We start from the raw sequence: 25,451 nt of genomic DNA, 5'->3' as shown, positions 1-25,451 counted from the left end.
TCAAGGTTTTCCATCTTTGAACTTGTCCAAGGTCTGTGTCCCAAGAATGCTCCCTGTGAATTTAAAAACCCTGGCAGTAGTCGGAATGGACTTATGCTGAGCACGGACAGACGCAATGTCTTCACAATACTTGGTGGCCATATTTTGGTCTCGGGTAAAAATCCCAGCCTACCTTTAAGGCTTTTCTTATCTTATCTTATACACAAACAAAAAACATACAAATAGGCCTACTTTCAACAGTCTGTCTGCCAGTCCTCTACTGTGCTCAGTGTTAGATCTATACTAATGATCATCTACCTCCCTGTAGTTATGGTGACAGATTATGCATAAACCTGTCGTTACTTTTATAAAAGGAGAATGTAAATGGTCTGCATTTATATAGCACTTTTCCATCTGTATCACACACTCAAAGTGCTTTACAAATAATGCCTCACTCCCTGATATGAGGGTCCTGCCATACAAGGTACTCTTAACTAGGGGATTAAGGACCTTGCCCAAGGGTCCTTAGTGATTTTCCAGTCTGACTGGGATTTGAACCGAGGATCCTCTGGTCTCTAGCCCAGTGCTTTAACCGCTAGACCATCACCTCCCCTGTGGTAATTAAAGATGTAGAATGTTTGCTAAACTGGTTAGGGCACTATAAGCACACACAAAACCATTCTCAAACTTGATGAAAGGTGATTTTTACTGTTGCTCAGAAACGTAGCTGAATGCACGTTGCCCAAGTCACAAAAAATCACCAGATTTGTTGTTAGTGGCTCGATAACTTTTTTAGTTGGTAGGGAAAGTCAAAAAGTTGGGAAATCTAGTAACAGAGTTGGTTAATTAGTAAGAATGAGAGCGGATCCTGACAATATATTGTCCTGACATAGCCCATAAAATCTCACTGGCAAAAATGTCAACAACATGGAATACTCTCCTTTTTCTGTGATTATTTTGCTGTAACATGCACCATACTCACAGTTATTTAGTATCCAACATGCCAGAATTTTGCACTCTCACAAGCAGGTTCTAGTTTGTGGCCCATCAAACTCGATACTGTGTTACAGCAGGTTGCTTTCCCTAATAATAACAGTCACAACAAAATTCATTCACTGATTTTAAATCATTCTGTCTGGTTCATACATCAGTTTTGTTCTTGTTTACATTAAATGATTAGATTAAAAAAGAGCATATAACCACCACTTATCTGTTTTGTTCGTAATAACAGCTGGCTACTGTCGTCAAATGGGAGCTGCTTAGCTCTGCACCATTAGCTACGCAAACAAAAGCAACAACTGAATTTCAATTGAAACTGGCATTTTTAGTCACCATTTACAATTTTTATATCTGACAGAAAACACAAACTATACTCAACAAAAATATAAACGCAACACTTTTGGTTTTGCTCCCATTTTGTATGAGATGAACTCAAAGATCTAAAACTTTTTCCACATAAACAATATCACCATTTCTCTCAAATATTGTTCACAAACCAGTCTAAATCTGTGATAGTGAGCACTTCTCCTTTGCTGAGATAATCCATCCCACCTCACAGGTGTGCCATACCAAGATGCTGATTAGACACCATGATTAGTGCACAGGTGTGCCTTAGACTGCCCACAATAAAAGGCCACTCTGAAAGGTGCAGTTTTATCACACAGCACAATGCCACAGATGTCGCAAGATTTGAGGGAGCGTGCAGTTGGCATGCTGACAGCAGGAATGTCAACCAGACCTGTTGCTCGTGTATTGAATGTTCATGTCTCTACCATAAGCCATCTCCAAAGTCGTTTCAGAGAATTTGGCAGTACATCCAACCAGCCTCACAACCGCAGACCACGTGTAACCACACCAGCCCAGGACCTCCACATCCAGCATGTTCACCTCCAAGATCGTCTGAGACCAGCCACTCGGACCGCTGCTGAAACAATCGGTTTGCATAACCAAAGAATTTCTGCACAAACTGTCAGAAACCGTCTCAGGGAAGCTCATCTGCATACTCGTCGTCCTCATCGGGGTCTCGACCTGACTCCAGTTCGTCGTCGTAACCGACTTGAGTGGGCAAATGCTCACATTCGCTGGCGTTTGGCACGTTGGAGAGGTGTTCTCTTCACGGATGATGTGAAGGAGATGTGTTGCACTGCATGAGGCAAATGGTGGTCACACCAGATACTGACTGGTATCCCCCCCCCAATAAAACAAAACTGCACCTTTCAGAGTGGCCTTTTATTGTGGGCAGTCTAAGGCACACCTGTGCACTAATCATGGTGTCTAATCAGCATCTTGATATGGCACACCTGTGAGGTGGGATGGATTATCTCAGCAAAGGAGAAGTGCTCACTATCACAGATTTCGACTGGTTTGTGAACAATATTTGAGGGAAATGGTGATATTGTGTATGTGGAAAAAGTTTTAGATCTTTGAGTTCATCTCATACAAAATGGGAGCAAAACCAAAAGTGTTGCGTTTATATTTTTGTTGAGTATATAATATGGAATCACAATTGCCTGTGGAAGAAAGGGACATGGAATTCAAATATAGTTTAGCCCGCTAACGGCTATCTATCACAGCCTGCTAGCTAGATTCTACATCTTTGATTACCACAGGGGAGGTGATGGTCTAGTGGTTAAAGCATTGGGCTTGAGACAAATCCCAGCTTGACCAGAAAATCACTAAGGGCCCTTGGGCAAGGCCCTTAATCCCCTAGTTGCTCCCAGTGTGTAGTGAGCACCTTGTGTGGCAGCACCCTGGCATTGGGGTGAATGTGAGGCATTATTGTAAAGCGCTTTGAGCGTCTGATGTAGATGGAAAAGCACTATATAAATGCAGTTCATTAATTTTACCACTGATTGACAAATAAATATGCAGCGTAACTGCAATTAAAGCAGTCGTAATATTTGCAGATTTTAATCTTGCATTTTCTCTGTGTGTGGTTCTTATTTCTCACATGGAATAATTTTCTTCCATCAAGCAAGAGGTTTTTGGTCATTTATCAGGAAACCATAGGAACAATCTTTTATACCCTAGCAGTTTGTCTTTGCCAGACGACTTGGTGCATCACAGTAATTACTAGTGTCGTGTTTTTTTTTTTTTTTTTGTCTATTACTGGTGAATGACACTTTGCTGTAAACTGTATATTGCTTCTGCCACACTGAATCACAGGCTATACAAAACACCAAATAAGTTATCTCTCATTTGAAATTTTTTAAAACATCAAAACAAAACAGGCTTTTTATATTAAAATATCTAAAATGATGCCCTTTAAACACACAGTGAAAATGTAATATCTGCATCAGGAATTAAAAGAAATAAAACTCTAAAACCTAAAATGATGGCGTAAATAAGTAAGTGCATTGTTTAGTGTAACACATATAAAGCATCACTTATATATCCAGTTTTCTTCAAACAGGGGATGGATACATGAACATTTCCAAGACACTGATTATATCTTGGACTTTATTTACATCAGTTCTGAAGAAATACAAGTAGTATGGTACTCTATGATAATTTTAGAAATTTTAACATAAAAAGCCTGAATTTTTGGTTTGTTTTGTGATGTCCTAAAAAATTTCAAACATGTAAAATCTCAAAGGGCTCACAGACTTTAAACCAACATGGTATGTCAAGCCTGCATGTGTATTTTTCAGCACTGTCTTACATTTGCACAGAAGGGACACAGGTGGGAATCAATCCCATGACCTTCTTGCTGTGAGGCAACAGTGCTAACCACTAATCCACCATGCTGCCCCACTGTCTTACAAGTGACTGCAAATTATATTTTTATGTTTTTGAAGAATGCAGAAGTTTGGAAGTGTGTATTACGCTTACAAACAGGATAAAGGAAAATTGGACTCAAGGTGTGAGAAAGGTATTTTTGTTGGATATGATAAGAACAGTCCAGCCTACATGGTATACTATCCTAGCAGCAAGAAAATACAGAAACACAGACTAGTGGAATTTGTATCTCAAATGAAAACTGAGACAAATGTGACTCTGGATGATGATGATGATTTTGTAGTTGGAACTAAGCCCAGAGCAAACAATGTGCCAGATGTGAATTCAAATCAAATCAAATCAAATCAATTTTATTTATATAGCGCCAAATCACAACAAACAGTTGCCCCAAGGCGCTTTATATTGTAAGGCAAAGCCATACAATAATTACAGAAAAACCCCAACGGTCAAAACGACCCCCTGTGAGCAAGCACTTGGCAACAGTGGGAAGGAAAGACTCCCTTTTAACAGGAAGAAACCTCCAGCAGAACCAGGCTCAGGGAGGGGCAGTCTTCTGCTGGGACTGGTTGGGGCTGAGGGAGAGAACCGGGAAAAAGACATGCTGTGGAGGGGAGCAGAGATCAATCACAGAGCAAAAAGAGAAAGAAACACTCAATGCATTATGGGAACCCCCCAGCAGTCTAAGTCTATAGCAGCATAACTAAGGGATGGTTCAGGGTCACCTGATCCAGCCCTAACTATAAGCTTTAGCAAAAAGGAAAGTTTTAAGCCTAATCTTAAAAGTAGAGAGGGTGTCTGTCTCCCTGATCCGAATTGGGAGCTGGTTCCACAGGAGAGGAGCCTGAAAGCTGAAGGCTCTGCCTCCCATTCTACTCTTACAAACCCTAGGAACTACAAGTAGGCCTGCAGTCTGAGAGCAAAGCGCTCTATTGGGGTGATATGGTACTATGAGGTCCCTAAGATAAGAAGGGACCTGACTATTCAAAACCTTATAAGTAAGAAGAAGAATTTTAAATTCTATTCTAGAATTAACAGGAAGCCAATGAAGAGAGGCCAATATGGGTGAGATATGCTCTCTCCTTCTAGTCCCCATCAGTACTCTAGCTGCAGCATTTTGAATTAACTGAAGGCTTTTCAGGGAACTTTTAGGACAACCTGATAATAATGAATTACAATAGTCCAGCCTAGAGGAAATAAATGCATGAATTAGTTTTTCAGCATCACTATGAGACAAGACCTTTCTAATTTTAGAGATATTGTGTAAATGCAAAAAAGCAGTCTTACATATTTGTTTAATATGCGCTTTGAATGACATATCCTGATCAAAAATGACTCCAAGATTTCTCACAGTATTACTAGAGGTCAGGGTAATGCCATCCAGAGTAAGGATCTGGTTAGACACCATGTTTCTAAGATTTGTGGGGCCAAGTACAATAACTTCAGTTTTATCTGAGTTTAAAAGCAGGAAATTAGAGGTCATCCATGTCCTTATGTCTGTAAGACAATCCTGCAGTTTAGCTAATTGGTGTGTGTCCTCTGGCTTCATGGATAGATAAAGCTGGGTATCATCTGCGTAACAATGAAAATTTAAGCAATGCCGTCTAATAATACTGCCTAAGGGAAGCATGTATAAAGTGAATAAAATTGGTCCTAGCACAGAACCTTGTGGAACTCCATAATTAACCTTAGTCTGCGAAGAAGATTCCCCATTTACATGAACAAATTGTAATCTATTAGATAAATATGATTCAAACCACCGCAGCGCAGTGCCTTTAATACCTATGGCATGCTCTAATCTCTGTAATAAAATTTTATGGTCAACAGTATCAAAAGCAGCACTGAGGTATAACAGAACAAGCACAGAGATGAGTCCACTGTCTGAGGCCAATTCAGAAAGCACTCCTGGTAATTCTGACCATGAACTGCCCACAGGAGATGACCCAGTGGTGTGTATTAGCTGCACACAAAAAGATGAACGTGAACAGGGGCGATATCCTGTCAGAGAGAGAAAAAGACCAGCTTATCTAGATGACTATGTTTGTGGGATTGATGAGGACTTAACTAACATTGACTATTGTTATAGACTGATGAGTAATGTGCCCCAAACTTATAAAGAAGCTGTAACATGAGTGAACGCAAAAGAATGGATTGCAGCAATGGATGAGGAAATGCATTCATTACAAGAGAATATGACCTTTACCCTAACCAACCTACCCGTAGGCAAAGTTGTAGTGGGGGGTAAATGGGTCTATGCGATGAAAAGAGACTCATTCAAATGTGAGCAAGTGGGGGTGTTGACGTTTGTATTTTGGTGCTCACATTTATCATTGTAATCCAGTTTTCTGTTGGCTTGTTGTGCAGCCAATCACACGGCTTGCTGTTCATGTGACGTGTCTAATTTGACACACGTGAATCTAATAAAGTGTGGACGTGCCACTTCTCAGCGCGCGACACGAAGAGAAAGTGAATGCTGTGTTTCATGTTTTTCCATTGAACGCTGCGCCATAACTACCCTCTGCTAACACTAATAATATGATAATATGATAGCTGCCACCATTTCAGACATAGTGCCTGTCAACCTGAAACAAAATACATGAATACAGAAAGTTCACTGGAAATAGTTTAATCAACAACTGTAGGATGTATTGATTCAAAACAAAATATATTCTCCCAGCTGTTTGTGTGTTTATTTATCCAGTGGCTGACATTTCCACGTTGGCTTACTAAGCAGATGACATTGATATGCAAACTGTGACTGTGTGTTTATATGCTTTATGGTTTTGGATACTGTGGCCTTGATTTGCCTAACTGTTACTTGCACGTCACAAAGTTGGATTATGGGAGATGCCCACCAGCCATGGAGCATGCAAATGCCAGAGATGTAGCAACAGTGCGTTTGTGAGAAATGTCAGCCAGAGGAAACCAGGTGGGAGTGAGGGGATGATAAACAGTAGATATGTCTTTCCAAAAGGAGGAAATGAACATGAGATTGTTAAAAACGCATGGTAGGTCCAAGAGGAAAACCTGTGCATCATGAACCACGACATGATTCTTTTGAAGAGATTTTTCCATTATGATTTTAAAGAAGATAAAGCACTCACCTGCACACAGGAAGCAGATTTAGTAATAATAACAACACTCGAGCACAACAGAGAGCTCCCTACCTTGGGACCATAGGATTCTCAGGTCACAAGCCCGTGTCTCTAACCTCCAGGACACCACCTCCCCATGTATGCTGAAATCAAACAACAAAAGGAAGCTAGTGGCGGTAATACACATTTATGGGCAGAAAGTTGGAAACGTTTTTTCATGTCTCATACAATACAGATACTGGAACCTTCAGTACCTGCCAATACAAATAACAATCCAAGCCATTTCCCCTGTTTTAATACAACTATTTTGTTTATAAATACACTTGTCTGGATGTACTTTGCTAACCTAGCAAAGTATATCATCAACATCAACTCAAATTGTACAACTCTGAGCAGTTGTATGAGGCTAATAAGCCTCCTGCTGGGATGTTTGATGTTTCTGGTGCCAGTGTACTTATCACTGATTCTCCAGTCAATTGTGAGCCACCAAATGTTGGTAACATCACAGAGACCACAAAACAGCTTGGAAGAAAAGACTTGTTGTCCCAATCTGAAAATAAAAGGGGGTTTGTATAGATTGTAGCAACTATAGGGGTATCACACTGCTCTCTGTGCAGGGGAAGGTGCTTGCAAGGATTATTACATCTGCCAAGGACTTAATAAAATCACTGGCCTTTATTTATTTGTCTGTCTGCTGTTAGCTGGATTACGTCAAAACTACTGCACAGATTTTGATGAAAGTTTCACCACAGATACATATTAGGCAATTTTGGAGATGAATCTGCATCTGGATTCTGTATTAAGATTTCACTTTATATAGGCTTTGAAGGATTACATAAAAAAAGAAAAACTACTTCACGGATTTTCACAAACTGCTGTACAATTTGTATTGGCGTACAGCTCTTTGGAAGTCCACTGCTTTGGCACAATGGTGCAGTTAGTGAAGCATCTTCTTGTGATAGTGGAAAGTTAGTAGATCAATCCACATGCACTCCTGGAAAAAGTCATTAAATCAGTGTTGTGTTGAATCTGCAAATCTGTGTTAAATACTTTGTTTTTTGCACTTAAAATTGCAGCGTTCAGTTGAATCAAATATTATAAGCTGTAACAATTGAAAATATATAACCATTAGTATTTTTAAAAGCAGCAATCAAAAATTTCTGGGTTAATCTACAGTAAACTACTGGCATCAGCTTTGTACTGTTATTCTACAGTGTGCCTACTGTAACATATACTACAGCGTGTTACTGCAAAAAAGTTACAGTACTGTCCCACTGTTAAGTTATAGTAAGCAGTTGTTGTTGCCAGAGTAATTCTGTACATTATAATACAGTAAATCAATATAAATGCCTTCACCCCACCCATTGGACGGGCTGACCGTCTGTTTTGCTCAGGGTTGACACCAGTACTTCAGTTTGGCATCTTAGTTTTTACAGTAATAAGCAGCTGTATGTTATATTAGGTACACTGCAGAATAACAGTACAAAACTGGCAATTCTACCTGCAGACAGTTTACTGTAAGTTAACAAAAACTTCATTACAGTGACAGTTGTCATTTTTGAGTAGTTTAATTTGTTTTTTTTGTTTGTTTGTTTGTTTGTTTGCACATTTATTTTGATATGCAGTGAATTCTTGTTGTAATACTTTGCAGGGTGTAAAATATGGAGAATGGAGCATGTAGGATGGCTGATGATGTGGAGGCACTTTGGGAGAAGGTGGAGTGCAAACGTTATGAACTGAGTCGCACCATTGCCCCAGCAAAGCTCACGCCGTACCTCCGCCAGTGCAAAGCCCTGGATGAACAGGACGAGGATGAGATTCTCAGCTCCATGCTGCTGGCCTCAAAAGCAAACCGCACAAGTACGGAGAGGAGTGTGTGTGTGTGTGTGTATCAGTTATGTTGCACATGGTCACACTCAGAAAGGAACATTAACAATAAAGGCCAGTTAATTGTGGAGGAGCTCTGTACGGCACCTTTGGGTCTGAGAGTCTGCAAACTAAATAGGTGATGTTCATAGAAAGCCTGTGAATTTGCATGTTGAATATATGTTAATACATCTTCCATTAGGCCGTTTACTTGACATCCTGCACAGTAAAGGAGAGCGGGGTTATGTGGCCTTTCTGGAAAGCCTGGAGTTGTACTACCCTGAGCTATACAAGCTGGTCACAGGGAAGGACCCCACACGGCGCTTCTCCACCATCGTCGGTAAGACACACGCTTTAGAAGACAACTACACATAAATGGATGGCACTTGCATGATTCTCAAATTAAAATAATAATAATAATAATAATAATAATAATAATAATAGATATGTCCTTAAAATGTTTAAGGCAGGATAAATGTGAGGAGTCACAAGCTCAATACTGTAAACAGCCACACAACTGTGATTGTGTGGCTCTTTTCAAATTTTTGTTGTTTTTGTTTTTGCTTTAATTATTATTAAAAAATACTCAATCATTTCTATCAGGCATGACTCTATCAGGCATGGCACAAACCAGATGGACATAAATGCAAGCTCACTAGACTGATAAAGTTCAGACGGTTTAATAACAGGCAGGGGTTCGGTACACAGGCGGTCCAGCAGCGAGGCGAAGGTAGCAAAAAGGCAAGAGGCTGAGACGTGGTACAATAAACAGGCGCAAAAAACATGGTATATGGGCTATCAAAGGCAAGGTAAAGTCAAGGTCAAAAAACGAGGCAGAGTCAAAATACATGCAGGCCAAAAACAAAGCGAGGAACAGGGCTGGAAAGTGTACAAAGAAACGATCTGGCAGTGAGATGTGAGACTGTGAGGGCTTAAATAACTGGTGGTGTAATTAGTGAAACAAGATGCAGGTGTCACTGAAAGTTCTGGAAGGGGGCGTGACTACTGAACAAAGATATGCATGGGGCAAGATAGTGAAGGCAGGAAAACAGAGTGGAGAGATGAAAGAGACAAAGACACGTGAGCAGATGGAAGAGCGGAAGTGGATGAAAACACAGAGCAAAAAGTGTCATAGTGAGAGACGAAGATACAAGAGCTGGTGCAGAGGCAATCAAAGAAGATGAGGCAAAAATAGAAACCATGGACAGAATAAAATACACTATAACCAGGACAGAGCATGAACATGAGAACTGAAAACAAAACCCAACATTAAAGCATAACTGAAATCACAAATGAGATGAGCCAAAATAAACTCCTGATAAACAAAAAATAACCAAACCCGATGACTACAGAATAATGCAGTTAATGAAACAAGATAACTGATAAACAGAAAATGCAAGAAATAACAAATGGAACATAATCAGATAAGAAACACTGAAGATAAATAATAACAAAACCCTGTGACTAAAGCATAATATAATAAATGTGATAAACAGAATGAAACTATTTTTTCCACAAGACACTCGGGAGCGGAGGACCCGGCCTGTCCTGCCGGGACACATGTGGCGGGTTACGTGATGGACAGCTGGCAGAGGTGGCAAATCATGTGTCTGTACATGTTGTCTGTGGAGGACACTGAAGATGTTTACTTATTTGGAACTGTGTGGAGCGGCCACAGCACTGGTCTACCGGAAAATCTAGAAGGTGGAGGCGGCATTAATCGACCTGTCCAGGCTGCCCCACATGATTGATTCGATTGGAAGGGCAGTGTCAGCTCAGTCGGCGGGTGTCAACTGCACAATGGAATCCATCTCGGGGAGAATGGCTGCACTGGAAAACCGCTTTGATCATCTGTAAGACCACATCTCTCCTCTATTCAGAGGTACTGGGAGCCACTCTGAAGTTTCAGACAGTGGAATCTGCCAGGCATCTGTTAATCTGGATATCTATTTGGTTTCCAAACACCAGCTGTCCTTCAAGGCCACTGGGATAAAATCCTCCCCCCGAGGAACACTCCTGATAGCCTCGCTTCTCGTCTCCCCCCCCTTGTCCTCCCCCCGTCCCTCCCTTCCCAGTCCTGAGATGTTGACTGTGGGACCTTGAGACTCTGGTGGACTGATTCAGGACTGGGATCCCCCCAGGATGGACAGATAAGGCCTGTCGATGGCGCCTCACGTGCGGCCTTCCGGGCTGTCTGTCTGGACAATGGACCACTCTCTGCACCTCCCTCCCTGCGGCAGGCCTCGTCCTCTCTCAAGCTGGTCTTGGCGGCGCGACTTACAGTTTCAGCGGCCTTCACCCACTTTACCTCATTTGGATGATGGACTGCTTCAAGTTTAGTGCACATAAACAATGTCAAATGTATATGTGTTGTCTTTAATTTTGATGTGTGCCATTATTACGGTAAACAAGTAGTAATTGTGGATTAATTGCTGTATCTTGTCTGAGGTAATTGGAGTGTAAACATAATTGCCCTTTTTTGGGATCAATAAAGTAGTCTGAAATCTGAAGTCTGAAGTCTGAAACTAAGACTAAAGCAACTAACACAGTTAAGTCTTTCACGTCAATTAATCACAAATATTTTGCTGATCAATGTATGCATTAGAGGATCCATGGATGCTATTTAATTGTTCAGATATACAAAAGAAAGTGTTTATTGGCCCATGTTCACTAAACCTTTGACCAAACGAGTCCAAAATCTAATCACCTCTAGATATTTATACAAGTAATAGTCCCACCAAATATGAAAGAAATCCGCCCGACAATTTTGTTGCTTTATATTTTGAGACCACTGTGTTGTCCTTCTTTACTTATTTTACTCTCCTCTCTTTTCTTTGCAGTGGAGGAGGGTCACGAGGGTCTGACCCAGTTCCTGATGACTGAAGTGATGAAGCTGCAGCAGCAGTCAAAGGTCAAGACCCTGCAACAGGCTGAGCTCTGCAGGAAAAACTGCACCCTGGAAGATGAGCAGAAGAAACTACGGCTGGCCAACCAGGAACTACAGGCTTTTCAACAGAGTACATTTTAATACCATCATTTCTGGAGAAAAGTTTGGCTTCATTGTTTGACGCATTTCTTTCTTTATTCCTTTTTTTTTTTTTTTTTTTTTTTTTTTTGGTAACAGTACTCGAGTAGTGATAATTTAGTAATTTACATTTACCAATGTTAGGCTTCTTTACTTCAGCATTAAAAACAATCAAATTTTTTTAAAGGCTGCCTCAAATAGTAGAAAAGTGTAGAATAGTATGAAATATCAGGAAACAGAACTAGATCTTTTGAGCGGCATCACTGCTCATAATAGATTAACGTAATAACAAATGTACAATTACAGCATTGAAAGTAAACATCCTTGCACATCCACAAACTAAGTAATCTTTTAATCTGTAACAGCAGTTATATTTTGACTGATAATTTAGCCTCAATTTTTAATAAATGAAGTAGAAGGTAAAAGATGCTGTGGATTTAGAGAGTGCTGAGACTCAAATTGGTATGTATACACGTATACTGTTCAAAATAATTAGAGGAACACTGTGTTCCCCTGATGGAGTGTGTGTATGTGTATCCCAGGTTTGTCTCTTTTGTCAGAATTTTAGGGCTTCTATTCCAGGCCCCAGTCATAATCATGTTTGACAATAATTGGTCCAATAATTTTTGAGTATTTTTACTGACAATTCAACCACCCAAGCAACCAACAAAGGAAAATGTAACTACATTGTTGATAGTAATCAGGTTATTTATTGGGTAGGTGATGCTCTACAGGTTAAAGAGAGAGAGAGAGAGAGAGAGAGAGAGAGAGAGAGAGAGAGAGAGAGAGAGAGAGAGAGAGAGAGAGAGAGAGAGAGAGCAACACAGCACTCTGCTTGATTTCCTGTCAGTCCCTTGGGCAGGGTCCTTAATCCTCCAAGTTGCTCCTGGTGTGCATTTGGGCGCTTTGCATGCAGCACACTAACATTGGTGTGTGTATGGGTGAATGTGGGGCATCACCATAAAGCGCCTTGAGCTTCTGCATCAGAGGGTACAGTATATAGAAATGCAGTTCACTTACCACTTTTTATATTGTATCAAATAATTTAAAATCACTAATTACTAACTATTTGTAATATCTTACACATATATCTTAATAAATAAGAATTACTATGGCTGACACAATATTTCCACATCATAATTATCAATATACCCTCCTTAATGTATAGTATTGAGCTTTTCAACAGTGTAGTTCCATGTACTGCAACACATTTTTATACATTTTTGGCAGTACGGTGGTTTAGTGATTAGTACTGTTGCCTCACAGCAAGAAGGTCATGGCATGGGTTTGATTTCCACCTGTGGCCTTTCTGCGTGGAGTTTGCATGTTCTCCCCGTGTTTGCGTGGGTTTCATCCGGGTGCTCCGGTTTCCTCCCACATTTAAAGACATACAGGTTAGGTGGATTGGAAACTTTATAACTGTCCAGGTCTCCCTTGCAAAAGAGATCTCGATTTCAATGGGACTAACATGCTTAAATAAAGATTAAATTAAATTTAAATATATATATATATATATATATATATATATATATATATATATATATATATATATATATATATATATATATATATATATATATATATATATATATATATATATATATATATATAAATGTGAAACAACACTGGCTGTGTGCTGTAAATGAATAATGATGTTGAGTGTGCAGGGTACAACAAACTGAGAGAAGAGCGAAACACCTACAGTGACGAGTTGTTGCGAGTGAAAGATGAAAACTACAAACTGGCCATGAGGTATGCGTCACTGAGTGAGGAGAAGAACATGGCTGTAATGAGGAGCAGAGACCTGCAACTGGAGGTACTGATGGACTCATGAACACATACATACATAGTTGCTCATATAGACATGTGTAGCAAGTTGTTCTGCTTTGTCCACTCGCTCCCCTCGGGATATGAACTCATGGGATGCAGATGCTCCTGAGTATCCTTTGGCTGTCAGGGGGAGTGAGGCCTATTGATTACCACATGCACAGTGACTCCTGCTGGCCTTCGTCACACATGCAAATTGTTATACAAGCACAAGTCAGCCAAAATTTCTCTCATTCAAATAGGAATAAAAGCGCACAGGCCAAGAGTCAGTTGAAAAATGAATAGGTTCTTCAGGATGCCCTTGTAGGATGAGAGCAATGTGAGGGTTTCTCAACATAGTGCCTTTTGAAGTCTGCACACATCTTAGAGTATTTGAATTGCCTTCGTGTGGAAGCTTTCAGTTTGATGGTTTAAAAGAAAAAACACCTTAAAAGCAGATAAGATGTCATTAATATTTCTATCTCGACAAATTTGTTTTTAATGTTTGGATCAGATGGAAGTCTGAGCTTACCAAATCACGTGAGTAACGTGGGTGATCAACTAAATGGAAGCCACGCAACAGATTGTCATGGACCAGGCTGGTGAGCCCTTTGCAGTGAATGACATCGTTATGTGGTGTTAAACAGACTTTATAGCCAACCAGAACAGGGTTAAATCACAACATAACAATGCAGCTAAAACAGAAAACAGAGTTTCCAATTTGGCAGGTGCCACAAAAAGAGTCCAGGTAAAGTTAGCTTCACCCTAAAACAGGTTACTCAGCGGTGGTCTTTTCAGGGGCACAGCAGGAGGACTAAAGAAGCAAACAGTAGGTCGGCAACACAGAAACAGTCCAATATCAGCAACTGTGTCTAAAATACATTAGGCAAACTCAGAGGTACATAACAAACACAGGAATTTTTTATTTGATTTTATTTATTCATTATTATATGGCATTGTATAAAATAGATACAATAACATGATAATGAAAGGATAACACAATAAAGTGCAGGCAGTTATTTCCATTGTGGTCATAAATAGGAATAACTAGAACACTAATGATATTCAGATAGGTACACTGGAAATAAAACTCAGTAGAAAACACTGGGAACACAAGGAGAATGCAAGAATGTGGGATAGATTCACTGTGATCTGGCAGAGGACACATGAAGAGATGACCTTTAAGAATGTTTGTCTATTAACGGCGTACACGCCTAGACACAAGAGCTCGCAGGATTAAAACCTGGAAGGAGTGATACTGGCAGAAACTATAACAACTGATTACAACAAAGAACATGATGAGATAAATAATAAACTATGATCACAGAAGGGATGTGAAAAGGAACACAAAAGATGTTGAGGGAAAATGAAACAAACACAAGAGATTAAAATGAAAGCAATGTGACCACATCAAACCGAAAGTAAAACTGAAGAGATAACAAGTACATTGCCCCATGCACTAAAACCTAAATAATCAGAAAAAAAGACCGCGTTTATGCACTGAGCGGAAAACCGAACACAGAGAAAAACCACAGGAGTATTCCATGTAAAAACTAACTTAGAGAACGTAGGTTCACTGTGAGGGGAGAAACAACTTAAAAACCAGAAATAACAGTGGGGGTAAGAAAGAGGATGCTAAACCAAAGTTAAGTCAAAGGAAGAAACCTGCACGGTGCACCAGAGAAACCTGTTCACTGCAAAACACAGAGAACAAAAGAGAATATTACCAAATAAAGAAACGACATGCAACAGTGTAGACAGTCATAGACATAACAGTGAGCCGGGCATCGTCCTGATGGAAAGAAAGACCACCTTCGCCAGCTTGCACAACTATAAACAACTATGTTTCCACACCTGTCTCCGAATGCTGGCATTGTACTCTGCATTTATGGTTTAGTCCTTTGGAAAGTGTTGAGCACGTTACTTTAAATAAAAATTAATTAGTTATAGTTACTAGTTACTTCTGCCAAAAAGTAACTGTGTTACAGCATTATAAAATTATTAGTTAATAGGGAAAGTCCCACGACCCGACTCCAGATAAAGCGGAAGAAAATGGATGGATGGATGGATGGAAAGTAACTATTGCCTTACGTTTTAAAAAAATATTCAAATGTTTGGCTCCCCCTCCCCCCTTTTTAATGGTACTTCAAATTCAACCGTATGTTCAATTATTTATAATAAAACTGAATATTAAATGTATTTAATGAATTAAATGTCCACGTAATACAATAATTAACCTGAAACATTGCACACTAATCTACAGTATTTTAATGTTGCTGCAGGAGAACTTACCTTTTTTAAATGTTCAAATATGCCAATGAATTTGGACCCCCCCTCTCCCTTTAATGAACTTTAAATTCAACTGTATGTTAGATTATTTATAATAAAACTGAATATTAAATATGTTTAATAAATGCAACGTACACTTAATAGAATAAATTATTAACAGTAAACATTGTACACTAGTTTACACTATTTTAATGTTGTTGTGGGACAACTTACTTTTTTAAATGTTCAAAAATGTCAATGAATTTGCCCCCCCCCCCCCACCATGAACTTCAACTGTATGTTAGATTACTTATAATAAAACTGAATATTAAATATGTTTATTAAATGCAACATATACTTAATAGAATAAATTATTAACAGTAAATATTTGTATCCGATAAAACTGAATCTATTAGGGATCAGAAGATGCTACGCCCACTGAGCAACTTTCTCAACAGTAATAGCTATGTAATTGATAATTAGTTATTGCCCATCACCATGTAATGAACACAAATGAAATTTTCCTCTGTGGTAATAGTTACAAGCTGTTCAGACTTTGGGTCATCTACGACACTCTCACATTCATTAATTTAGCAAGCATGTTGCCATGAATGTAACTGGGTGTTAAACTCTTTTGTTGTAGGCATTTGATGGTATTGCAGCTGACAACATCTTCTACAAAACACACTGGCAATCACATTACAAAAAAAACAGTTATCAAAAGCTTCAGTTTACCTTGCAAACCTCTTGGCCAATACTCAGTTCTTCAAATCAAGAGAATTAGATAGAAATTTCCAATGCTGAAATAACTAAGCGATGGTCAATGCCAATATCTGTCTTTATGTGCAGATCGATCAGCTGAAACACAGGCTGAACAAGGTGGAGGAAGAGTGTAACATGGAGAGGAGGCAGAGTCTCAAGCTGAAGAATGATATTGAGAATCGACCAAAGAGAGAGCAGATCTTTGAGTTGGAAAGAGAAAATGAGATGCTGAAGATCAAACTTCAGGAGCTTCAGTCCATCATACAGGTTGCCCAACTTGCATTTTGCCTTTTGCAACAGAACTCTATTAATTGCTGTGGCAGCACAATAAGTACTTGAATTTATATCATCTCACAGCCTACAAAGATGTTAAAAGGAACTCTGCACCTAGAAAAAAAAACATGATTTCCAAACATGTGTGTTTCTTGATATCCAGCCCGGCCCCTTGCCTGAATCAGACAAAGCCATATTGGACATTTTGGAACATGACAGACAGGAAGCGCTAGAGGACAGACAAGACCTGGTCAACCGCTTGTACAATCTCCACGAAGAAGTCCGACAAGCAGAAGAGCTACGAGACAAGGTGACAAAAGCATCCTACATATTTGCACAGTGTTTTCAGCTGTGAGGGGAAGAACATGCAACACAACCACTTTATGCTTCTCTACTCCTACATAGCTACTCAGTACTGAGGATATACAATACTGGTGAATGTGTAGAACTGTGTGACTTTGGCAGGCAACAACTGTAATATGGTCTGATGCAGCCACACAAAGTAGAAACACACCCAAGAAACACAACAGAGAACATAATACTCAAGAGACCATGTGTGAAACAAACATCCTTTGCAGAAACCACCTCAACTACTGCTTTTGTGCAACTTTGTCTTTTCTCTCTGTCACGCTCTGTTCCTCTTCCTCCTGTTTTTCTTTAAGTGAATATACTATGTAATTAGTAGCTGTGGGTATTGACAGCAGTGGCTACAGCAATCTGGGATTTGACCCCAATGACCTTGATTTTCACCCAAGTTATTGACCTCTGCTGACTTTGCCAGGGCATTTTGGGAATCCACATAAGTGTGTGCCACATTTGGTTAAATCAGATTGAAAATCAAGCTGCTTGACCAACTTTTTTTTTAGCAGTAATTTCATGGCCAGCCTTCATTAACCCTCTGGAGTCGATGACATGCCATCACGTAAAAAGTCACATGACCTAATTAAGCAGACGTAACTCAATCTGCTGCACTCTGAGGCTCTCTTTAAATGCATGTTGAATGTGGAGACTTCAACCTTTATAGCACTTTTAAAATTTTGTTAATAGGCCTAGTATAACTTGACTCATGAGTATTTTTTACGCCATGTGTTTTCGTGAATATTATTGTCATTTTTCGCTGTGCATTTATGTACACACACACAACCAAAAGGATCATTTCCTTCTCTACTGCAGCAGCAACAGTGGTGTGAAGAAATATGACTCCTTCTTCCTCATTGGTTGACTCCTGAATTTTCCACCAATCAGAAGTCACTAACCCCACGTGTGTTCACTCACCCTACATGTGTTTGATCACAGCCCACTCATGCCACGCGGGTCTGATTGTGTGTGTGTTTTCTCTTTGTTACTGGTAGGAAGCATGTGTGGTTAGTGTTTTGTTGTTGTTTGGGGTTTTTTTTTTTGGCAAAAATGAGGCATTTTATGAATGTGAAGCAAGTGCTTCAGTTATTTTTTTGAACTGGAGGAAGACAGAGCGCGCAGTGCCTCGTCAGAGTCTGAAACAGACAGTGAGGATTCTGGTCATGAAAGAGATGATCCCTCTTGTGGTCTGGAGGAGCAACCAAAGCAGGTGGATCCACCAACATGCGCATGGAGATCTGAACAGAGGATCGGAGCGCGCGCTTCTGTTTCCAGATCCAGATGTCCACTCAGACGCGCAGCAGAGACATGCCCCAGCGTTGACTGCTGGAACATGGAGGAGGATGCAGACAAAGGTCCAGCAATAAGCATATTTCAGCCTCGGAGGACACCAGGAGTCCAGGTTGATATACTTTCCACCCAAAGTCCAAAAGACCTTTTTCTTTTGTTTTTTGCAACTGACACAATTAGAACAATATGCACCAACACCAATGAAATTGCTGCAAAAAACAAGGTTTTAGGGAAAAAAAACTGACAGACATTGAAATGGAAGATCTGTACAAATTTTTTGGACTTCTAATATACATGTTGTTGGTGTCACTGCCAAGTCTCCAGGACTACTGGAAACAAAGTCATATTTTGTCTGTGCCCTTTCCAGTGAAAGTAATGTCCAGAGACAGCTTTAGATCGATATTCTGGAACATCCACCTAAGTGATCCAGATGAGGATGTAGAAAATGATAGAAAAAAGGGAACACCAGGTCATGACAAACTGTTTTGAGTCAGGCCTCTTTATGATGACATCCTCAGTGCCTGTCAGGCTTATTACCACCCGAGGAGGGAGCTGGTAGTGAATGAAAGGATGGTAGCGACGAAGGCAAAAACTGGAATGACTCAATATTTGAAGGATAAGCCAACAAAATGGGGCATGAAACTTTTTGTGTTGGCTGTTTCATGTAATGGCGACACACTCAAGTTCACCATTTACACTGGCAAGACTGTGACCACAAGTGAGCATGGGCTGTCATACAATGTGGTCATGAACCCGATCCAGCCATCCTTGCTTGGTACTGGGTACCACATTTACATGGACAATTTTTACACGAGTCCCAAACTGTTCATGACCTGGCTAACATGAAGTTTGGGGCATGTGGCACGTACAAGGAGAACAGACGAGGATGCCCCAGAGGGAGGGCGAATGCTCTCACAAAAAATCTGAAAGAGGATCTACAAGATGGATAAGAGAGGGGCCTCTGGTGTTTGTAAAGTGGATGGACACACGGGAGGTGTCTGCGAGCTCCACCATCCATCATGCGTTTTCGGGTGAGACACTGCAGAGAAGGGTGAAGGATGCGAAGGATGAACGCTGGACGGTGAAAGACATTCCCTGTCCTACCCCAGTGTTGGCTTATAATAAAAACATGGGTGGAGTCGACCTCGCTGACCAGCTCATCCAGTACTACTCCACCCATTGGAAAACTGCACACTGATACAGGACAGTGTTGCTGCAATTCCTTGACATTTCAACCACAAATGCATTCATCTTGCATCGTGAGATCAGCAGTGTCAAACAAGTGCAGCCCATGAGGACTTTATGGTGGAGCTGGTGTGTGTCAACTGTGTGGCACAGACAAAACAGGTGTCCCACAGAACAGGAGTTAGAACCGCATTCCTGTGCCAATTATGACAGGCACAGATCCTTGCCAAAAGGCCACAAAAGGCAGACTGAGGTGCCAACGGGTCCTTCACATGGGCAACAAGAGGAGTGACACACCGTGGAAGTGTCAGGACTGCGATGTGCCCCTCTGTGTTGTGTTGGACAGGAATTGTTTTTTGAGTGGCACAAATAATTTAGCATGTCCTGCATTACATTGTACATATGTTTTTGAAATTTACCACTTATATTTACATTCTAAATCTTATTATATCTGATTGTTTTCTAAATAGTTTAGCATTAGCATTTCCTGCACTATATATTTTTGAAATGTACAATTTATATTTACATTCTAAATCTTATTGTGACATCTGACTATTTCACACATAGTTTAGCATGTCCTGCACTACAATGTACATATGTTTTTGAAATTTACCATTTATATTAACATTCTAAATCTTATTGTGACATCCGATTGTTTTCTAAATAGTTTAGCATTAGCATTTCTTGCACTAGATTTGTACATATGTTTTTGAAATTCTAAATCTTATTGTGAAATCTCACTGTTTTGTAAATAATTGTACAAAAAATGCCTGAAGCATTTTGTGCATTTATGTAAATAGTTGTATTTAACTTTGTTTTTTTGCTACATTTGTACATATGTTTTTGAAATTTACAATTTATATTTACATTTTAAGTTATGAAAATGGTTCGTTAAACAAATTTGTGCTTTTCACAGTAAAAAGAACTAACTTTTTTCTACTTGGATTTTATGTTTTTTATGTGATTTTAGGTTCACTGTGTTAATACAGTAAGTCAGAATGAATGCAAAACTGTAATGTCACACAGGTGAGGTTGTGCTGAAAAAAAATGACACCAACAAAGCCAGGTAAACACTTTTTAAAGGTAATTTATAAAGGTAAAACCAAAAGTAGTAAAAAAAATGACCAATTATACCCTGGACTCCAGAGGGTTATTATGCAAAATTTGATAGAAATCAGCCAAAGGACCTGGAAGAAGTAGCGGAATAAACAGAGAACGCCAAATTTTTTTTACCTTTGATCCCAATGACCTTAACCTTTTCCAAAACAAGCTCCTTGAGGGCAAATCTTTGGTCGTCCTACACACACACAGCAAGTTTGGTGGTAATTGGCCCAAACACATTGGATGAGTAGTGGAATAAACAAAACAAGCGAGCGATCTAAAAATTATCGGACAAAAATTTATTGCAAGATAATTAGTCCGGTAATGGTTTTTAAAGTTATCTAAAAAGATAATCTGATAATGAAAACATTATCTTTGATAGTTATCGGATTATCGGAACTGTGCCCACCACTGCACAAAACCATATCATATTTTAAGAAAATGACACAATTCTCACCTTTACTGAATAGAAAAAACCAGCTCTATCCAATGAACACTATACACACACACACAAAAGATTCTCACATTATAGAATTATAAAAACCTCCTCTGCTCATCTGCAGTACTTGGAGGAGAAGGAGGATCTGGAGCTGAAGTGCTCCACACTACAAAAAGACTGTGAGATGTATCGCAACCGCATGGACACCCTCATGATCCAGCTTGAAGAGGTGGAGAAGGAGCGGGACCAGGTGCAAACACACACACACACACACACACAGAGAGAAAAAGATGATGTGCTGTTCTATATTTGTGACGCGGTGGAATGATATGTTCACACGTTTTGTTTCCTCTTGTGTTGTTTCCACTCCATTATCTCCACAGGCGTTTCGAGCGAGAGATGAGGCCCAGCACCAGTTCTCCCAGAGCCTAATTGACAAAGACAAATACCGCAAACAGATCAGAGAGCTGGAGGAGAAGAGTGATGAGCTCCAAATCGAAATTGCGCGCAAAGAAGCCAAGCTGTTGACCCTGGAGTCTCGCCTACAACGGCTATCCAAGGACAATTTTCTGGATTCGGTTAGATACGTTTGATCCTTTCTGCATGTTGCTCTGTTCACACAGGTTACGTGATCAGCCTCATTTTAATTGTGTGCATATATACTGCAAAGAGCAGTGGGAAATAGTTGATTGCATTTTGGTATTAATGTGGATGAAACTACAAATTCAATTTCCTGATTCAGAGTCTGCCGAGGGACCTGCCTCCAGCCATCATCTCTCCGGGAGAGGACTTTAAACCTCTCCAGGGCCAATCAGAATGGTCCAGCGATGAGTCACCAGAGGAGAAGTGCCCACCTGAAAAACCCCGCCTTGTACGGAGACCAAACATCAAACCAGCGGTCAGCTCATGGTTACTTCTGCATCAAAAGAGGTTTTAAGTAATATATTTGTCATGTTCAATGGAAAGACATTTATTTTTTACTGTGTTTTACAGAACAGAGTTAAGTCTCCAGTCTCTGTACCCAAAGAGATGCCGGTTAATTCAGAGCCCACTCAGCCTCCTGGTAATACAGTTTATTCACATATTTAATCTTATATTTCACTATAACATTATGCAAGTGTTTTTAATCCTAAATTAGCAAGCTTTTCAACTTTCTCCACTTTGACTTTCAGTGCAATCCTCCAATGGAGTAGACTCTTTACACGTTCAGATGCCAAACTCAAACAGAACCAGCAACTCCCGCCCTCCGGTTTTGAGTGCCCTCAACTCCCTGAACTGTCCACTCACCTCCAACCCCCCACCCCCCTTCACCATATCAGAGCAGCCCAACAGGCCAAATATGGTGAGGTCTCAGTGGGTTACTATTATGACATTATGATGTCTTTGCCATCGTAATTAAATGGTTCTAACACTGGGAATGGTTGACCTAATGCATTTTTCACCTTTAAAAAGCTGCGCTGCCGTAATGACAGCATCCTGTCCATACTTCCTGAGCCACCAGAGATAGGTTCACTGTACCGCCGAGAGAGGGAGAAGGAACATGACTTCCACCCATCCAGGTAGTCACAGCCTCATTTCACATTATAAACATCATCTCAACAAGATTCAAGATCCTGTTTTATGTTTATTCACCTTTGTAAAAACTTTGTAACTGTTAGAATGGCCTAAGCAATGGGTCACCCCTGTGAGTCTGGTCTGCTTGAGGTTTCTTCCTCAGATCACCAGAGGGGAGTTTTTCCTTACCACTGTTGCCTGTGTGCATGCTCTAGGGGTTGGTAAGGTTAGACCTTACTTGTGTGAAGCGTCTTGAGGCAGCTGTGTTGTGATTTGGTGCTGTATAAATTCAATAAATTGAAATTGAATCCATCTGTCCATCTGCACTGTCATAAAATGTGATCAGTCGATCAAGACACCATTGTACAGGCTAAACGTGGGGCCCACAAGACATCAGAATTTTAGAAAGTGATCACCATCCATCTATGTTAGCATCAAAGCAGTGGCAGGCCTTTGCTGTGAAAAAGTGATGCGTCACTGCAAAGCACTAATGTTAGCAAGCTAAGACGGTTTTACAACCAAAAACGTTTCTTCAAAACAGATTGAAACATTATCAACACGGAGGTTGTTAGAAACATTTTGTATGCAAAACAGATTAGATCCTTGGGTCTTAATATGGGGTTCAATTCCCCCTAGGGGGTCGCCAGAGGTTGTGAAGTTTTGTCTGCTCTAACTTGTGCACATGTTGCATAAAGTCATAAGAACTCACTTACTGGATAATCAGTGGATGGTTTGTATTAATGGCTTCAGAATACTGTGATGTGTGTGCTCTCTTTCAGCCTTTTGGACTTTGACAGTGACTACATGGAGATGGAATTTGGTAAAATAAAAAATGCACTGAACATCTTTTTCACATTTTGCAGAAATGTGCAACTGATGTTTTTGATCCTGATGCCAACAGCTATCTTCTCTTTAACATCTCTTTGCTCTCATCATGTTCTATCCCTTCGTGTGTACAGAAGACGAGCATGGCCCTCCGTCTGTCCATTCATCTTCTTCCTCCCATCAGTCAGAAGGGATGGACACTTATGATCTGGAGCAGGTCAATAATATTTTCAGGAAGCTCTCTCTGGAGAGGTACGAATACACCTACATTTCTGCAAATCGTAGATGCTTAAAAACTCCTTCCACAGTCTTTATTTACTGATCTCGTTTGTGCGAGTGATGGCGGGGGTTGACGTACGTGTGTCTGTGTGCAGGCCCTTCCGCCCGTCCCTTTCGTCCTTTTCTAGGATCAGCTCCTCCCTCAAACAAGTGCAGGTCCTGACTTTTTCAGGTGACAACTTGCTGAAGGACGTCACTCTGGTTGGCGGCAACGACAGTGGCATTTTCATCTCGTGTGTCCAGTCAGGCTCTGCAGCTGAGAAGGCGGGGCTACGAGAGGGACACCACCTCCTGTTGGTATGTGACTTTCACTGGGATGAAGTGATGAAGGTTCAGATCTGTCTGTGTGCTGCTTTGGTCTGCACAGATCTCTCTACAAATCAAAGCTGAGGGCCCGTCACACTAGAGTATGAATGAGCGCAAATGCTGTATGAATCAGGCGAATGGAAAAACAGCCAGAATTTGAGCCACATTCATGCAGGACAGACATTCGTACAGCGTGTACAAATGGCGTATGAATACCCAGAATGTGGAACGAAGCCAGCTCGAATGGTTCATGCACATTCGGAGTGCAGCAGCTCCTGAATCAAGTCGACTACCCAGAGTGCAGGTCGAATGTGGACACAACACAGCATGAAACATGAAAAAATAAAAACAAAATAAAATAAAAAGACAAAGAAAAAAAAGAACACAGCACAAAACCCCACAATGCTGACAGAAAGCAGCAGGAACATGCAGAATGCACCTCCAGTGCCGTATGTGCCACCCGAGGTCTGGGTGGAAGGCAAGTAAGAGGAGGAGCGTGACAGAGCGAGCACTGTAATCCACACATCTGAAGACCTGCTGTGTCCCACTGCTGGATGTTGAATGACATCCAACCCATGAACTCATTACATGTCAGTTCATGGGTTGGATTCCTCCCCCGTTGCACTCGCACCTTCTCTCTTTCTCTCTGGACATCAACTGTATAGCGGACAGGCGGTCGCCCTGCTGACCAGACAGGTTCATGCAGAAGTGGTAAAGCGATCAGGTGATATGTGTACAGGTTGCCCCAAAAAAGTGCCCCAAAAATAAAGCCATAGAAAATCAATACACTTTTGGATACTGATATCTGTCATATGTCATCTTGAAGCATATCTCAGGGAATTTTATCTCTGTTGTTCATTTCTAATTGCACCTCAGTTTATAAGAGTTTTGGCATTCACAACATGTGCTCAATATGTGCACCGCTCCTCTGGTTAGGCCAGATCTCCCTTTGTTAACACTGTGAACAGTTCTACCAGTTTGAAACTTCTTTACAATCCTATATTGTCTTTCTGTCTGGAGCTTTGCTAACTGCAAAATGACATTGGTATTGTCACTGGGTTTGCACAATCGATTTGGCCTCCAAGTAGAATTCCACCAGTTTCCCTTTTTTCTCGATTGTAAGCGGCATCCTCATTAGATCAGTCTCAAACTACATCATGAGAAATTCCTCACATATATCTTGATGTCTGAAAAAAAAAAGAACAGAATTCAAATTAGTCATTGCAGAATTACAGTCAAATGTTTTTGTGGCACTTTTTGGGACACCCTGTATTTCATGGTGGACGAGGCATTTCTGAGCTGATGT

The 25,451-nt window shown here is 40.4% G+C and overlaps 1 protein-coding gene across 1 annotated transcript in view; it reads left to right on the top strand.

The window, feature by feature from the left end:
- card11 (caspase recruitment domain family, member 11) overlaps positions 1-25,451 on the top strand; it is a 91,868-nt gene that overhangs the window by 27,224 nt on the left and 39,193 nt on the right. Inside the window, exons 2-16 of the mRNA XM_034191349.1 lie at positions 8,461-8,669; positions 8,878-9,015; positions 11,516-11,692; positions 13,368-13,516; positions 16,624-16,803; positions 16,973-17,119; positions 21,306-21,431; positions 21,565-21,759; positions 21,924-22,079; positions 22,175-22,244; positions 22,354-22,523; positions 22,634-22,740; positions 23,515-23,555; positions 23,695-23,812; positions 23,935-24,136. Coding sequence (XP_034047240.1) covers positions 8,471-8,669; positions 8,878-9,015; positions 11,516-11,692; positions 13,368-13,516; positions 16,624-16,803; positions 16,973-17,119; positions 21,306-21,431; positions 21,565-21,759; positions 21,924-22,079; positions 22,175-22,244; positions 22,354-22,523; positions 22,634-22,740; positions 23,515-23,555; positions 23,695-23,812; positions 23,935-24,136 — 2,175 coding nt within the window. The 5' untranslated portion in view covers positions 8,461-8,470. The remainder of the gene's footprint in view (positions 1-8,460; positions 8,670-8,877; positions 9,016-11,515; positions 11,693-13,367; positions 13,517-16,623; positions 16,804-16,972; positions 17,120-21,305; positions 21,432-21,564; positions 21,760-21,923; positions 22,080-22,174; positions 22,245-22,353; positions 22,524-22,633; positions 22,741-23,514; positions 23,556-23,694; positions 23,813-23,934; positions 24,137-25,451) is intronic.

Source organism: Thalassophryne amazonica, chromosome 16 (assembly GCF_902500255.1).
Source record: "Thalassophryne amazonica chromosome 16, fThaAma1.1, whole genome shotgun sequence".
Classification (NCBI taxonomy): domain Eukaryota; kingdom Metazoa; phylum Chordata; class Actinopteri; order Batrachoidiformes; family Batrachoididae; genus Thalassophryne; species Thalassophryne amazonica.
This window is presented reverse-complemented; position numbering and strand designations above follow the sequence as displayed.